Raw genomic sequence first — 17189 nt, forward strand, 5'->3', positions numbered from 1 at the left:
GTGTGTGTGTGTGTGTGTGTGTGTGTGTGTGTGTGTGTGTGTGTGTGCGTGTGTGCGTGTGTGCGTGTGTGCGTGTGTGCGTGCGTGCGTGCGTGCGTGCGTGCGTGCGTGTGTGTGCAGGTTTTACACCCGCTGGAAGGAGTGGGAGTCGTGGTATTCCCAGAGCTTTGGCCTGCACTTTTCCCTTCGGGAGGAACAGTGGCAGGAGGACTGGGCTTTCATCCTGTCCCTGGCTAGTCAGGTACATGCACATGAAGACAAACATTAACATGCTGGACAGGATCTTGATGTGCTTAGAGTGTGACATAATAACGATGCATGAATTATGTAAGATGCTTTAATGCTCTTACCGCAGTATACTTAATCTGTAATTCCCTTTGAATGTGCGTCCCGTCTGGAATGTACAGTATATCTAATAATCCTTGCTTTGTAGTTTCACGGAGTCCCGGCTTTCTAACTATTTTTATCCCCCTTTTGTGTCGCATATTCTTTTACAGCCAGGATCCAGCTTGGAGCAGACCCACATCTTCGTTCTTGCACACATTCTTCGCAGGCCTATTATCGTCTATGGAGTGAAGTATTACAAAAGTTTCCGTGGTGAAACGCTCGGCTACACCCGTTTTCAAGGTGAGGAGTTATTGGACTGTTTGGACTGAAGTTGTTTCGGGTAAATATCATTATGGCAGCAGGAAAGGAGACTTCCTTTGTGTGTCCTTATCTTAAATAGCTGACATAACTGCCCCTCTGGACTGTCGGTAATTGCTATTTACAACATGTATCAGGCTAGTGATGATGGTATTTAAGTACGGTGTGACTAGAAATAACATAAACAACATAACAAAACACACACACTTGTCATTGGAGCAGAGGAATTACAGATCCTAAACAGGTAAAAATCCTGCATTCAAAATGTTACTCAAGTAATACTGTGTAATTATCATCAACAAAATGTATTTTAGTCAGTTAGTATGAAATTCAAACTAATTATTCATTACGCATAAGAATATTCCCTGTCAATGTGTTACTATTATATATTGTATTATGTTTTTGGATTAATATTATTGCTGCATTCCTATGAATGTTGCATTTTACTGCTGTATGTGTAAAGTTGTTCTAATTTTTACTCCTTTTATATCATGTTTAATCTACAATATTCTATGAGATCATCATGTTTGTAGCGTCACGGTCCTGTGAGAACCACGTATGTCTAAAAAGTCAACTTGTTGAGTTTGTCACACACACACACACACACACATCTAGACAGATGTGAACATGTGTAAACCATCAGAAACAATCCCGTGAGTTTGGAGAGCCGGGTCGACGTTTACGGCGGGCAGTAAAACGGCCTGCTTTCAGTTTGTCTGCTGAGTGATGCTGCACAGGGGATGATGAAAGTGCTCTGTAATGGCCAACTGCTTGTAGTAAAGCCGGCCTGATGGATCCGTGATTCACTGTCGCCAGGAGCCGATGTAAAACACACAGAAGGAGGCGTGTATATGGTTGCCTATAGAGGAGGGGGAGGAGAGCTCAGTTAACATGGTGACCAAGTGAACCCAGTAAAAACAGAGTTACTGGAAGACGAGAACAGACCTCTTCTCGTTTGTGGGCATTCCATAGTTCTATAGTTTTTATAGCTCCTTTCAAACAAATCAAATGCGATTCATTGCCTTATAAATGATGGACAAGAGGAAGCTGGAGAGAAGACGAAGAGACTAATTACTAACTCTGTGCGAGTTCTGCCCGGAAACCTTTAGCAGTACATCGTTAGAAAAACAGCCCGATTGGTGCAAGTCAAATGAAACGTCCGAGGTGAAAGACCTGCCCGCTGCTTCTAACAGCCAGTCTACATTGTATGTCATAGAAATGTCATAAAAAAAAATCATAGTATTAGTATGTCATAAATATATCATAGTATCAAGAAAATGTCATTTATAAAATCATAGTAGGGTATGTCATAAAAATATATTTCATGGTATGAATGTCGTAGTATAGTACGTCAGAAAAATGCAATAGAATAGTATGCCAGATAAAAAGTTATAGTATTGCATGTCATAAAACCGTCATGGTATAATTTGCAACGTTATGCAAATCACCGTATTTCTGTAATCAATTACTTCGATGAGTCACCCCCAGCCCTTCAGTATATAAGTATGTTAAAACCAGCGTCCCCTCAACCAACTTTACATTTAGATCATAAACACATAATACATTATTAAAACTCTCTCCTTCTCCCTCCAGGTGTGTACTTGCCCCTTTTGTGGGAGCAGAGTTTCTGCTGGAAGAGCCCCATCGCGCTGGGCTACACGCGGGGCCACTTTTCAGCACTGGTGGCCATGGAGAACGATGGCTTCGACAATCGCGGCGCGGGCGCCAACCTCAACACAGACGACGATGTGACCGTCACGTTCCTGCCGTTGGTCGACAGCGAGAGGAAGCTGCTTCACATTCACTTCCTCTCAGCGCAGGAAGTAAGGACCTCCCCCACTGTGTCTACACAATTCTTGTTTGTCCTTGAGAATTTATCTTTTGGTTGATGTTATGAAATCGGTTGGTTTCCATCCTCTGTGTCAGTGCTAGTTTAAGAGACGATGCTTCAGCAGGAGTACGTGATATCCTCGACTTAGACGAGTGATATTGCTCCCTCTGATGGCCTTGTGTGTTTCCCCCGTGTTCTTCAGATGGGTAATGAAGAGCAACAGGAGAAGCTGCTGCGGGAGTGGTTGGACTGCTGTGTGACGGAGGGCGGGGTTCTGGTGGCTCTTCAGAAAAGCTCCCGCCGCCGCAACCACCCGCTCGTGACCCAGATGGTGGAGAAGTGGCTAGACGGCTACCGGCAGATTTGCCCCTGTGCCTCTTTGTCTGACGGCGAAGAGGAGGAAGACGACGATGACGAATGACAGAACTGAAGCGCGGGGAGGGGAGTTTTTATTTTATTTTTTTTCCTTTCCTTACACGGACAAACTGTGAAAGCCTTCAGGAGAAGACAGGGAACCACGAGCCCCCGCCCCCAACCTCTAACAGGAGACACTGCTACTCTTCTAGCACACGCAGGCAACGCTTAAAACACATCGAACACTTAACTCGGACAAAGAGGAGACTGAACAACTCAACTGCTGCCAAACACAGATTTGGGGAGAGGATAACTGTTTACAAATGCAAATAACCTTTGGATTTGTTTTGATTTTCAAATGTTAAGGAAAAAAGGATTCTTTATCCATAGATGTAAATGCATGTGGTTGTTTTAAAAAGAGTATAAGGAAATATACCAGCATTGATTCAAATCAACACTTTATATCCGTTCAGTGTGGGCACTGACAAAAGCACACTTCCAAATTGAACTTTTTGATGTTTTAAGAGTTGGCTTGTTTAGCTATTTGTTTTTGAATGGGCTGGGACGAAGCCAATAAATATCATTATCTTTAGAAAACCAGAGATTGTGTAATACTAAATGACTTAAATCCTTATTACTAAGCATTGCACATTTATTAAAACATTTATATATAAATACAGTATCATTGCTTATATTAAGGTCTTATATGAAGCTCTTGAAAAGGGAGATTTTCCCTTCACAAGTCAAATCTACACTCATTAAGTTTCAGCGCACAAACATTCATGTTGGATCTTTTGGTTTACCGTTTTTTCAGACTGATTGAACTGAGAACTTGTGTGTGCGTGTTCTTTTTTTTCTTCTCTGAACTTACTCGACATATTTATTATTTGGAAACTTATATGAGCTAATAAGAGCTTTCTTCTGTATGTGTTTTTATTTTTCTTCTTTTTGTGGTTTTGTTAATTATTTTCTCAAACTTGATGAAGACTCGTTGCACAGAAACACTTGCTGTGAAGAAAGAACCAATCAGGACCATCAGTGAGAAGTTTACTTGCATTGTTGCATGTGATTTAGTACCTCATCTGGATGCCTGAAATCTGGTGCTTTTTTTTTTTGGGCAGGCGGGTTTGAGACATGAACCCCCACGTCCCACTTGTCTCATCGTTGTCTCCTATTTCGTCTTTGTCCCTTTTTTCCCCCCACATAGCATTTGTTGTCGAGCTCACCCTCATGGTACATGTCAGTCCTCCTCTGTAATTCATGTTTGTTGTCAGTGTGTGAACCCATCTTTATGGTTTTGATTAAGGTCGTTGTGAGACTGCAACATATGAAACCAAAGCTGACAGGAAAAAAAACACTTTTTTGCTGTGAATGTTTTGCTTTTTGTCTTTCTTGCCATTGCGTTCTGTAACTTCTTTTGTGTTTCATTCAAGTCATACACGTTTTGAGCATCACTTGTATGTTGCTTTGTATTTATGCAATAGTTGCAGTTGTGACTGTTGGTTTGCGGATTTAGGCCTGACTATACAGAGTGTAACGCAATGAACGGGCAAAATAAGGAAAAAAAAATAAAGGAAACTCTTTTTGAATGTCCAACTAAGCTGTTTCCTGTCTGATATTCTTAGTTATCAGTTTATGCTGTGATTTACTGATGAGGAAAACTCAACACATTCCATCAAGTCATTTGATTTTTGTCTTTAGATATCACTGTTGCCTTCACAGTAGGTCAATTATGCAGTTTTTGAAGCGTTTCTAACTTAACTCGTGTCTATGATTGTAGCACCCTCTACTGGATTTTAAATGTGTGACCATAATAGAAATGGGTCAATTGTATAATTTTTATAGTTAAGACTTGTTTTATTTATTTACCTATTTAGCATTTTAAAGCTGTATACAAACAAATACACTGTTTAAACACACTATAACGTAGTTGTAAGCAGATATAAGGACATTTTAAAGTGTTTAGTATGAATGTATTTGTCAATAATTACAAGTAGCCCCATGAAGCATCCACAGCTGAATGAATAGTTAATAAATGATTGATAAGTGTTCTCTTTGGCTGTAATAATACATTAGGATATTTGATCACACACACACACAGTACATGTCATAGTATATAGAATGTCCAAAAAAGTTGTAGTGTAGCATGTTCAAAAAAGTAACTTTTTGAGTTACTTTATTTTAAAAGCTACTTTATTTTAAAAGTTACTTTTTTAGTTACTTTATTTAAAAAAAAGTCATAGTATAGCATGATGTAAAAAGTCAAAACAATTATAGGCAAAAAAACAGGGCTCAAGTAACTCAGCATGACTTATGAAACACACTTCCTGTTAACAAGAATTATGGGTAAAAGTTAAAGCAGGATTATCTACCAAATAGAAGTAGGAAAGAATAATAGGAGTGACAAAATCCATTATTATGAACTTCTTTTATGTTTGTTGCACAATAAATATTTTTTGACATAACTGACATTGACAGCGTCAGACTTTGAAAAAACCTCTTTTAGAGGATTTTTTTAAGCATCTTTTAAATAACTGAAAAAAAAATGAATATCCCACAAATGTTCCACAGAGCCAATCGTCAATCAGAACAGTACGTTTTATTTATTGTTTCCAGCTGCACTGTATGCTATATGTTCACCTTGTACAAGAAACAAATACAAACACTCGCACTAAAAACCAAACAATCTGCTAGCAGCTGTCTCTCGCTAACTCCATTGGGCTAAAAGGGATGGATGTGAGCTGCTGCTGTTCACAGAGGGCACTCTGAGAGCCACAGCTGGCTTTCATTAGAGCAGAAAAACAAAGCAGAAGAAACTATAAAGAGGAGAAGGTGGGCTCGTTCACATAAGACTATGATTATAAGAACATTTAACAAGGCAATACAAATCGGACAGGACTGAAAACCTTGAACATCAACAAAAACGTACATTTGATATATAAAAAAATATCACGATGGAGAAAGAGGTGGAGACATGAAAAGCAATAATCCCGTTTTTTTTTCTCTTTCTGTTTAGATTTGGACATATTTGAAGGTTAATCATTTTTTCCTGAGTCAGTCGGAGATTTACTGTTTTTGTTTTTCCTAACTCGCGAGCTGGTGCTGCAGTGTACTGTGTTGTAGGTCCTTTGGATGCAAATAGATAATATTTGGGACACTGTTCATGACAATAACCAAATATTGTAGGTACCTCGGTTCAGCAGAGTTAGAAAAGTCTTATCAGCAATATTTAATTGATGTGACACACTTAATGTACAGTATCTAACCACAAAGGACAAGTTGTTTTTTTTCCTCTTTTTTTTGGTTTAAAATGGTAATTTTACCTCATAAGCCGAAATATTCTTCCTACAGCTGGAAACCGGATCTACTGCTCTGCATCGTGTCTCTACATTCAGGGGCCACCAACCCACGACAAGTAGAAATGAGCAATGGTGGAGTCCAGGTTTCTGTTGGAGACGGCAGATGCTGCTGTTGTCATCAGCTGACTTTTGTTATCTGCTAAACATAAATCCATTCATTTTCACCCACTGAAGAAAAGAAAAAAACAAATATTCACTTGCAACAGAATCACAGAATATAGGATAAACAGAGGAAAGTAAAAAAAAGATATAGTAACAGACATGTTTGCGCTGAAATGGGTGTAATTGACGAAGGGAGGAGGGGAAGCGGAGGCTTGGCGGATTGTTTATGAAGTCACTGTCTCTTCAAGCTCTTCCTTTAAACAAAAGGGAGTGTGGGTCAGATGTCCGTCCTGCACGTGCAAATGTCAACATGTCCCAGAAGTCAGGAGGAATCTCCCCTTAAAATATACTCCAAAACAGAGATAAAAACAGAATCACTTAAATCAACGTAGAACAAAAACAGATATGTGGGAGGAAAGGTTTCAGATCTTCGGCGCATGAGTTTGATGGTCAGTCTCATCTCGGTGTGGCAGCTCATGTGTGTAATAACACCCACTGTCCTCACTTGGGCGTAAGTGGTTTCATACAAAAAAGAAAACGTGTGAAACGTTGCCCGGCAGGCGGTCTGCTGGTAGGTTCAGATGGCTGAAGTCAAGCGTACACTTGGATGGTTGAGTTGCTGTTTTTTTTTTTTGTGTGTTTACATCGGCTCTGTTACATCAGCAGCCCTACGGCTCAGTCATGTGCTCTCTCATGTGGTCACCATGTTTGGAGGGTTGGTTGGGGGAGGTGGCCTGTGACGGATGGATACCGGGGGGCAGGGTGTGGGCGATGGGCACTCCCCCAGGCACCAACCCCTCCATAGGTCCGGGAATCCCGCCAGGGGCGACACCCACCACACCAGGAGGGACTCTGGGGAAGGAAAGGAGATGATTAGCAGGTGAGCAAAGGAAAGCTGTTTAACTAAAACTAACTCTTTCTATTTTCCAAAATCCTGGAAAACATCTGCTGCTGCTTAGTGGCTGATTCATCAGTTACACTTTTTTACCCACCACACAGCTGAACTGATATTTGTTGCTCCTAATCATTAGTGTCTGAAGTTGGATTAAACATTTGTTTGTTTCGTGGTTATCTCTGTAAACATATGCTGCATTCATAAGCAGAATCTGGAAGGAAATGGGACAATATGTTGGCATCTTTAGCATTCTGGTGCCTGTGAGTAGTCTGTGTAGTGGTGACTAATTACGTTCGAGCAGGCTTAGGTGTGTGTGGAGAGCAAAAGAGGAGGAAGGCTTTGCCCGAAATGCAATCTCAGAACCCAACGGCTATCGTCTGGCGATGATTTAGCTTTTTATTGGTTTAAAATTAGCTTGGAAACTGGCTCCTTGAACACCCACTGAAACAATCTGGGTGTACAAGTCGTCTTTAAACAACACTCCAGTCTCGCAACTCGAGTTGCTAATCGGAGTGTAAACAACAAACAGCACACGGAAAAGGAAGTCTTGGCGCTGGCGACATCTCTTCCCAGAAGTAGTGTCCCGAGTAAGAGAGCTGTTTTTGTGTGTTTTTTTTTCATAATTTGGGTGAACTGATCCGTCATTACAGGGAGCGGAAAGGAGAAGTGTAGCGGTGACTCTTATAGCAAATAAAACAACTGATATTCCAGGTTTGTTGCAGAGATTTTCAATCCCTTCCTTTCTTTCCCTCAACGACGTAACTCTATTTCCTCTTCCTCTATTTACACAAAAAAAGCAATTGCACTCTTTTGATCACACTTCTTACTTAGTTTCCTCTTGATTTCCAGATGTAGCTGTAAATGTATGAACACTTGTTTCAACATGTCCGACATTAGAGTGATTCGGTGAGCTGTGTTTCTGTTTCAGGGTGGGGGTGGGGGTGGGGGGGGGGTTTGGGGAATTAAGGAGATGCTGGGTACAGTGGGTACAGTTACAGGACATGCGAGTGTGAAGCAGAAAAAGGACTACAGATTTCAATGGGATTTGTTTGTTTTTTTATTAATGATGTTATTCATTTTCTCTGGCCTGTGGGCCAGCAGTGGTAGTATTCATTTACCTGGTTGAGAATTAGGTATATAATTTGTCCTGCATTCCCCCCGTTGCTATGGCCTGTACCATGGTTTGGTTCACTCGGCTGTGTGAGAGAAGCAGTTCATTCTGGTTGAGACAATATAGAGACTGAGAAACGAAGAGCCTGAACTCAACAAGGGATTAATTCATTTTGGGCCAACTTCTACGTATAACTGCGCCACAAAAACTAGGACCCAGACGCCTAATATTCAGGAACAGAAAGTCAGAATTGTGGCAAACATACATCATGTGAACATCGAGACTACCCCTCCCTCCCGCGCGTGTTAAGCCTCATTTACTGCAGGTGTTGATGTGAAACAGGTGTAGCTTGCTGGGTTCATTCACATAAATCCCCCTCCTACCTGTAGGTGGCACCATTCATCTCAGGGTGAACTTGAGGCTGCTGCTGCTGCTGCTGCTGCTCCATCATGCCCCACGGTGCAGAGGTAACAAAGAACTCCTTGTTGATGCAGTTTCGGAGGCTGTCGGGAATACGGCCTGTGTCGGGGGCAAGAGCGAACATCGGTGAGCAGAAAAACCCAAATCTATGAGTGTGGGAATGCATTCAGGGACGTCTCCGTACCAGTGATGGCTCTCCGTATTTCTGTGGCGGCGGCCTCTCTCATCTCCAGTGATGCCTGCTCGCTGTACCAGGCGGTGTGGGGTGTGCAGATCAAGTTGGGGGCGTCTTTCAGAGGACCTTGGGAAAAACTGTGTTCAACAGCAGATGCATGACAGAAAAGAGAAACAACGTAAATAAGCGATGCGAGAGGAAACATTTCTTGTAACCAAGAATCAGTGAATTGAATCAATTGAACAAAAGCCGTTTGAATAAAAAGGTGTGATCATAAACACCTGAAAGGCTCAGTCTCGTGGACGTCCAAGGCGGCTCCCCGTATCCGACCTTCTTTCAGGGCCTGAGCCAAAGCTTTCTCATCCACCAGACCTCCCCGGGCCGAGTTGACCAGAAAAGCACCTTGACGCATCTACAGACGCGGCGGCACAGCAAGACATTTTATTCTCTCAACAATAATTTCTGCAATCAACATGTGTGGCTTTGAGATTGCACCCCTCGAGGTGTTGTCGTTGACTCAATGCTGCGTGGGAAGACATTTTCTAAAAACTCAACACGGGGGGGGGGGGGACAAATGCTTTTCAAATAAAGACTGACAAGGTAACAAAAAGCTTTTCAAAGAAAGAGGGCATTTAAATGACACTAATCCCTTCATATTCACAGAAGCTCTTGTTCCCTGTATACGAGAAACTAGCACGTAAGCGATGATGCAGACGAACATAGGTTGTCTTTAACTTGATTTTCTTTAATAACAAAATAAATATAATAACACTTGAAGTGAAAACATATTCCGGTTTAAGCAGCTTCAAATAGTTATTAAAGTATTGAATTTAACACAGCCAGCAGCTACTTGTATGCCCTCCAGGTGGCAGCAGTGATCAGGAGAAGAGAAAGAGGATAACTCAAGAGTGTTTCTTGTATTTATGATATGAAGGGACTGATCAACAAAGCATAAAAAAACATTACATCTGGGGTTGAAGTGCATGCTGTGGTTACTTTAGCTGCTGATTCATACCATGGCTGGTTAACTTGCATGCCTGCTGACTGCTTTGTTGGCGACCCACACTAGTTGTGGTGTTTTTGCATAAACATACCATGTCAACAAATTGATTACAGTGAATCTTCCCACCATGTCTTTATCTTTTATCACTAAAGGTTAAGATATACAATTCACTTCTTTCTCCCTACCTGTTTGATGGTGAAGTCGTTGATGAGGTGGTGGTTGTGTTCGTTCAGGTTGCAGTGCAGGGAGACACAGTCGCTCTGGTAGAGCAGGTCCTGGAGCGTGTAGACTCGCTGAACGCCCAGAGAGCGCTCCAAGCCGTCCTGGAGGTAGGGGTCGTAGAAGAGCACGTTAAAGCCGAATGCCTTGGCCCGCATCGCCACCGCCTGGCCCGAGCGACCTGATGGAAGCGTGAGATGACAAGAAAGCACGGACTCAGAGACAATTCAGATTTGAATACTAAATCCAACCATGTGCACTAAAACATGTGTGTGTGTGTATGAGTGATACCGCTGAAAGGATTCATTTAATAATTCATTAGTTATTTGACAAAAACAAAAATCTGGGTTAACTGGGAAACTGACAACCTGGAAACACAGTTACAACACAATAAAGGTACAGTTGCTGTCAACGTAAAGAAAGATTCCAGTGCTTATAAGAAAGAAGGAGCTCACCAAATCCGATGAGGCCGAGCGTCTCTCCTCGGATCCTGGCCGCCCCCGACGCCACCTCCCGGATCTGCTCCACGCTCTGGACCCGCGTGCCCTCCCGGAGAGCCTGGTACAGCCACGTGTTCCGCCGATACAAGTTGAGGATGTGACAAAGCGTCGAGTCTGCCGTCTCTTCTACAGCCGCCGAGGGAATATTACACACCGCGATGCCTGGGAAAAAAAGGTCAGATAAAAAATGAAGAAACAATGACATAGATCCTTTCAAATGACTCGCAACATAATTGCTTCACAGATTTAATAGTTATAATAGTTGCTTATTATTACTGTAGCTGTTTTGAGAGAGATTCATCTGCAGTTTATTATTCCGCAAAATAATTGGCAGGAAATTTCTTTTCTTTATGACCCTCTAAAAAATATAAATGCACTGTGTATAAAACAGAACAGTGAAGGATAAGAGGATAATTAAAACTGCTAATTATGCCCATGAAAAGTGCATTTCTCAAAATAACATCCCTGTCAGTGCACTAAAATGTATCGCCACAAACAGCAATAATTAGGATATCACACTAAATCCTGCTCTCATACCAAACATATGCCGAAGGGGCCAAATGGGAATATTAGGGCGAGTTTCATATCAGTTGGAGCATCTGCTCTGCATATGCAATCAGCATTACATATTCTGTTAACAGTATGTAATAATTCCTGTGACATATGTTATTTATGTTAAGTCAATAAAGCGAGCAAGAGTTTAGTTTGGCTCCCATCCAACGGCACACTATCCTTATCCATAATGCATTATTTTTGTTGATTTATTCTGTATTTTTTCCCTCACGCGGTGCTGAAGGATGAGCCATATGGGCAGATAGGACCTAACCTTGTTCATTATTCTCGGCATATGATTACTGTCTGCTTGTGAACAACCTGACGTTGTACATCTATCTCCCCTCCTCGTTTTCTCTGCATCTGTCCCCCAGTCTCACCGAGCTCCCCGGCAGCCTTGATGTCGATGTTGTCGTAGCCGCTGCCGATGCGGATGATGATGCGCAGCGCCTTGAACTTCTCCAGGTCCTCTCTGGTCAGGGTGATGGTGTGGTACATCATGGCCCCTACTGCCTCATTCAGCACCTGAGGGACATTGGGAGAGGAGGAGGCATCATCATCATCATCATCGCTGTCTTATTGCATCAGTAGTCCCTCAACAATCATCAGAGGCATCAGAGATGGAAGCAAACTGGAAATCTGCATCCACCGGTTTTCCCACCACACTGTGTATGAGAAACCTGATTAAGAGAGCTTTCACTGCCTCCTTTTTCCTGCTCCTAAGTTCATGTCCGCTTTTCTTCATCTAAATGCAAATTGATTGTTTATGCGTGCACTGAAATATGAGTGCTTGTCTGTGTGTTTATAATGACTGCTTGCCAAAGCTGTTTTTTTGTCACAATCCATTCATTCAAACTATATGCAAACAAGGTTGAAGTGGAAGCAGGCGGGACCATAAAGTAGACTGACAGCTGCTGAGAAACCCAGAACTACGGCTGTTTAATAACAGGTTTAATTCACAACCCGGCTTACTGATTTGCCCTAACTCAGCCAGATTAGCATAGCCATGAATTTCCATGCAACATTTTTTATTGGAGCGAGCTGTAGCGAGAGAGCTGGATGCTTAATTCAAGGTTAAAGCGCTCCTCGTGCATTAATCTCATTACTTGAGCGAAGCAGGCCCGGCAGCAGGCTTGGCAGGAAAAATGAGACGGAATCACAGCCAACTGTTAAGCAACAGGAACGCAAGCTGAGAGCAAGTTTACATGGAGTGGAAAAAGTGAGGAAAGGGGTTCTTGCGTTACGTTGATTAGTTAAATAACTCGTGCACAGTTTGAGCTGGCATGTGAACCTTTACATTGCTTCGTACAAGGCTATTACCTACAGCAAGGGATCGTGAATATTGCAAAGCACATAAAGCGCTTGACAAAGGCACTTATTAAGTTATTTCACGCCTGTGTAATGGAACATTTGCAAAGCTTTAAAGACATACTTGAGCATTGACATATAGTTGTGGTTTAAGAGGAGGTTACATAGCGTGAATGTATAAAACTACATATAAAACTACTACTATAAAATACTGATCTTTATGGTTGTTGGTGGGCATATTCTTGAGTTTTTCAGTGCGTTTCCCACGGATTTCTGTCATTATGCTAAGCTAACCGCCTGCGAGCTCTAGCTTAATACTTATCAAACTATCCCATGAATATCTGCCCAAATGCTATACCATATACTGATTAATACAATATAGTATTTGATCAATTTTATGAAAACATAACAACAATGTTAATCACCCTCCTGTTCTTCTTCCTCAGCGTAGAGTGACTAAGGGCCAGTTAGGGGGGCTTGAATGCAGACATGAAAGTCATGAACCACCATTATAAACTTTCATATTTAGTTTCATGACTCATAAATTTAAGATTATTAAAACCACAAAGCACCGATAAGGCACATGCTACATAAGTGCAACGTCTCTGCTTCAATTCCAGCTCAGGACCATAGTTCAATACGATGCCCCCCCCCCCCCCCCCATGTTTCCTGTCCAACGCTACACTGTCAAATATCACATAAAGGCCCAAAAATGCAACAACAAAATAATCAATGCCCCAATTGATGTAATGTTTTCTGCATGACATACACGTGATCTTCTTCATCACGTCCTCAAACTGTGCTTGAGATTTTTAGTGCACTTTTACTCGACACTAAAACAGTAGCACTTCGTGAGAAGAGTGGCTATTGATACAGCAATGTCAAAATCACTTGAAAAACACATTTTATCTGAAAGTCTTCCTTCTGTGTCTCTCCAAGGACAGCGCCGTATTAGATAAGAGACCACAAGTGCCGTGTAATAAATGACTTCTGAGGTTAACTCAACGCGGGCCACAATGTTTTTGCAGGTCAGCGCCGGCATGCAGCTGCCCTCTGAGAGCACAAGTAAAACAGTATACTGACTTCTGAGTGACAGATTCCTTAATCGCTGCATCTGCTCACTTCCAGGCAGCGCATACAAAAAGACAGCAGTGTGCTTTGGTTTGCTTGCTTGGTGTGTGAGTCTGTTTATAAACTTGTATGTGAACAGTACTTCCCTACTGAAACTTGCAGTGAGGTTTTGTGTGTGTGTGTGTGCGTGCGTGTGTGTGTGTCGAGTGCCCCATCTGTACCCTCTGCTGTGCAGTTATAGTTGTGGGAACGCTGCCAACATCTCTTCTCCCAGATGGGTCCTCAGTATGTGTAATGTATTCACTACAAGAGCATCTTACTGGACAGATATTGCTTGTGTGTGTGTGTTTATATGTGTATGAAAATGATGGGAGCAAGAAAAAAATATTAGATAAAAACTCATTTATTTATTTATTTACCTTAAATTTCATTCCGTTAGGTTGGCTTGAAAGTAAAACCAACTACTTTTTTTTATTGTAGATTAAAAATTGTATTGTAGACAATTTGGAGAATTTAGTGCAAGATAGCATTTTCATTAAAATAAAATAATGTAAAGTGGAATTCTCTTTTTGAGCGTAAAGATGCAAACTCTCCCGCTTGGATTGTAGAATTGCTGCTGACTGGCTCCGGTGTATGTGCAGTAAAATAAGACAAATGTTTCACCCACTCTGGCTCAGAACAATTATACGGCATTTCTATTAACAGCCTCCCCCTCCACCTTATTTAACAAAGCAGCACTTCAGCACCCAGTGGGATTAGAGTCTGTGATGAAACCATTACAGTTGAACTGGGAGAGTGGAACAAGCCAGTGGGCTGAAATATTATTAAAATATTACAGAGGAGGAGACGCAGGAGGAGGAAAGAGATTCTTCTGCGCTCAACTGAAGGCAAATTATTCAAGAATCACATTCAAAGTTCATATTACGTCCATATCACAGTGTGTGTGTGTGTGTGTGTGTGTGTGTGTGTGTGTGTGTGTGTGCTGTTACAGCAACACAAGCAACACACACTGATGATGTTGCTTCAGAGTACTATAAGATGTGGTCTCTAACCTATTCTGACACTATTTACAAACACGCACTGTAAATTAAACTTTTAAACAACGCCTCACTTCCCGATTGCACATCTTCGCTGTGAGTTGCATTCAAAGACATTGTAAATTTAAAACAGTTGTAATGTAAAACTCTGCATAAGCTACATAGAAACTATGTGCAGGAAGAGACAACTCTGAGGGAGAAGCTGTGAAGTAAGTCTTATAATAAATAACTGAATTGTGTTTTTCTTGTTTAAGACTTGTTTCTGAAAGGTGCTAGATAATAATAAGATTTTGGACAAGGCTTTGAGAGCCATGCCAGGATGGAGGTTCATTTTATAAAGTGTTAAAAGGTCAATGCTAAAGATTCTATTGACGCAGGTAACAGTTTAACGAATGTAAACATATAAAAAACCAAACGGAGGTAATGAAATCCTGTTATTATAAGAATGGCATGCTGCATTTTCTAAAATCTAAAGATGAAAAAGGGACATCTGAGGAGTTATTCTTGTACCTTTTCATGTATCTCCTGTGTGGACTGGGCATCACAGAAAGCCACTGTGGCCAGATCTTTGAGGATGGGCATCTCCACGGTGCAGTCGCGCCCATCCAGCAGCGCCACCAGGGGGCGCGGGTGCATAGGCCCATTCATAATCTGGGGCCGAATACCTGCAGGACAGACAGGGAGAGAAAAGAGGGAGTTCATTATTTATGTCGGGCACACACAGTCAAGTGAGCTGCAAAGGAATCGGGAAAATGTAGGAAACACATCCCGCGGCAGGAAGTGAGTGTGTGAGTGCTAAATCATTAACACACACACACACACACACACACACACACACACACACACGCTCACAATGCTGATGATATGAATACCCCCCTCTCTCGCTGTTAGCCACACTGTTACCAGGCAACAGGTCCTTTCACCCCATGAGGTCATCACCTCTATTATCCTATCACCGTAGAGAAGCAGGCAGGCCTTCAGTGTGTGCGTCTCTGCACCTTCTGTACAGTTTACACCATTTACACACTTGTTCTGACACTAAAGACAACAAAAACTAAATCAGCAGGTATTCAATAATTAAATTCAAACTGGTGGTCGTCTCCAGGTTTGTCCTCTCAGAGTGAGCGTTTTGACTTTTCTTTCTTTGTCCTTGCTGTCGAGTTGTGATACGATTGCCCTTTAAAAGGAGAAACTGCTGGAAACTAGAAACGTGCCAGTAATGTGGAATGCGGAGTATCCATCTTGACTGTCAGAATGAGCCAGTTCACTGTTACTCTCCATAAAATCAATGAGATGTTTTCTTTAAGTACTAGTGTAATATAAGGAGAAGATGGGACAGTGTGGACCCAAATTCCACTAGAAAGAGGGAAAAGAGAAAGGAGAAAGGGGGGGGTCCACACACCACCACTCTCTGGCTCCCCGCTGCCTGTTGTCATGGTGATTAGAGGATTTGGGCAGGATTATGAAATATTTTATTTAGTGACATCTGCGCTGCTGGAGAGGGTATCCAAGCCTGCTCGCTCCGTGTCTGTCTCTCTAACTCCTCCGTTTTTTGGGAAAGCAAGGACGGCGTTTTGTGAACCTACACGTCCCGACGTGCTAACATATGTGCGTTAAACGGATCAGATGCGTTTAATGGAAAACAAAAAAACAAGAGACGCATGTAAAATGTAGCAGTGTTTTCAGTTAACCGTGCCTCGATTCTGCACCAGGAGGCTTGTATTACTGTTCTGCACAGTTAATCAGAAATGCTGCAATGATTACTGCTCCGAGTTAAAGGATGAAGGGACTCTGAACTGGTATTTTCTGGAACTGGTCCACAATTTAAAAAGGCCCTAAAATCCTATTTTCTCTATCAGCTCGTTACTGTGAATGAGGAGATACGACATGAATTCAAACATTTCTGTCAAAGTCAGAACAGTTTTGGCTATTTCACAAGAGATTTCTGTATTCGTGTGCTTTTCACTGGTTTGAAAAATGCAAGGCGCAGTTGTAAAAAAGTAAACATTGGAATCGAAATCTGATGCCAGATGTTGGGTTGACGGTTTATGTTGCCAGGACACTGTCAATGAAATACAAATCAAAAAATGGTCGTGTGTTTCCGAGTCACTTAAGCTTTTATATCGAGCAAAAGCTTCTAGATGCAACTTATACAAACTGTAGATTATATTGATCCTTTAACAAGCTACATACATACTCTGTGGTGCCCCATTTTCTGAAGATATGCAGCGCTAAAGGATGCTGAAAAAACAGGCTGTAAATTATGCAGAGTTTGATGCTTTTACACACACACACACACACACACACACACACACACACACACACACACACACACACACACACACACACACACACACACACACACACAGCATAAGGAATAACCACCTGCGCTGGACCTATCACAGAGAAATGGAAACAGGGGATTATGTTTAAAAAGACCGTAGCAGCGTGACATTAATATAACAGCTTTGACAAGCTGACATACAACCTGCATTTAAAGTTAAAGATGAAGATAAAGTAGTAGTGGTAGTAGCAGCAGCAGTAGTAGTAGTAGTAGTAGTGGTAGTGGTAGTAGTAGTAGTGGTGGTAGTAGCAGCAGCAGTAGTA

The 17189-nt window shown here is 41.9% G+C and overlaps 2 protein-coding genes across 5 annotated transcripts in view; one reads left to right on the forward strand and one right to left on the reverse strand.

The window, feature by feature from the left end:
- The window catches only part of zranb1b (zinc finger, RAN-binding domain containing 1b), a 20593-nt gene extending 16163 nt beyond the window's left edge, over positions 1-4430 (forward strand). The window contains exons 7-10 of the mRNA XM_031840224.1: positions 121-241; positions 498-627; positions 2239-2468; positions 2679-4430. Of these exons, the coding sequence (XP_031696084.1) occupies positions 121-241; positions 498-627; positions 2239-2468; positions 2679-2897 (700 nt within the window). The 3' untranslated portion in view covers positions 2898-4430. The remainder of the gene's footprint in view (positions 1-120; positions 242-497; positions 628-2238; positions 2469-2678) is intronic.
- Positions 4431-5243: 813 nt separating this feature from the next.
- Positions 5244-17189, reverse strand: part of ctbp2a (C-terminal binding protein 2a) — a 55023-nt gene continuing 43077 nt past the window's right edge. For 3 of the 4 annotated variants that reach the window (XM_031840246.1, XM_031840263.1, XM_031840254.1), the window contains 8 exons: positions 15093-15247; positions 11547-11691; positions 10570-10776; positions 10081-10295; positions 9174-9304; positions 8902-9029; positions 8681-8816; positions 5244-7143 (listed from right to left, as the gene is read on the reverse strand). In XM_031840246.1, the coding sequence (XP_031696106.1) occupies positions 6960-7143; positions 8681-8816; positions 8902-9029; positions 9174-9304; positions 10081-10295; positions 10570-10776; positions 11547-11691; positions 15093-15247 (1301 nt within the window). In that variant the 3' untranslated portion in view covers positions 5244-6959. Of the gene's footprint in view, positions 7144-8304; positions 8383-8680; positions 8817-8901; positions 9030-9173; positions 9305-10080; positions 10296-10569; positions 10777-11546; positions 11692-15092; positions 15248-17189 lie in introns of all 4 variants that reach the window. The other variant, XM_031840269.1, reaches the window with a different exon arrangement.

Source organism: Anarrhichthys ocellatus, unplaced genomic scaffold (genome assembly GCF_004355925.1).
Source record: "Anarrhichthys ocellatus isolate YVR2014 unplaced genomic scaffold, GSC_Weel_1.0 scaffold3, whole genome shotgun sequence".
Classification (NCBI taxonomy): Eukaryota; Metazoa; Chordata; class Actinopteri; order Perciformes; family Anarhichadidae; genus Anarrhichthys; species Anarrhichthys ocellatus.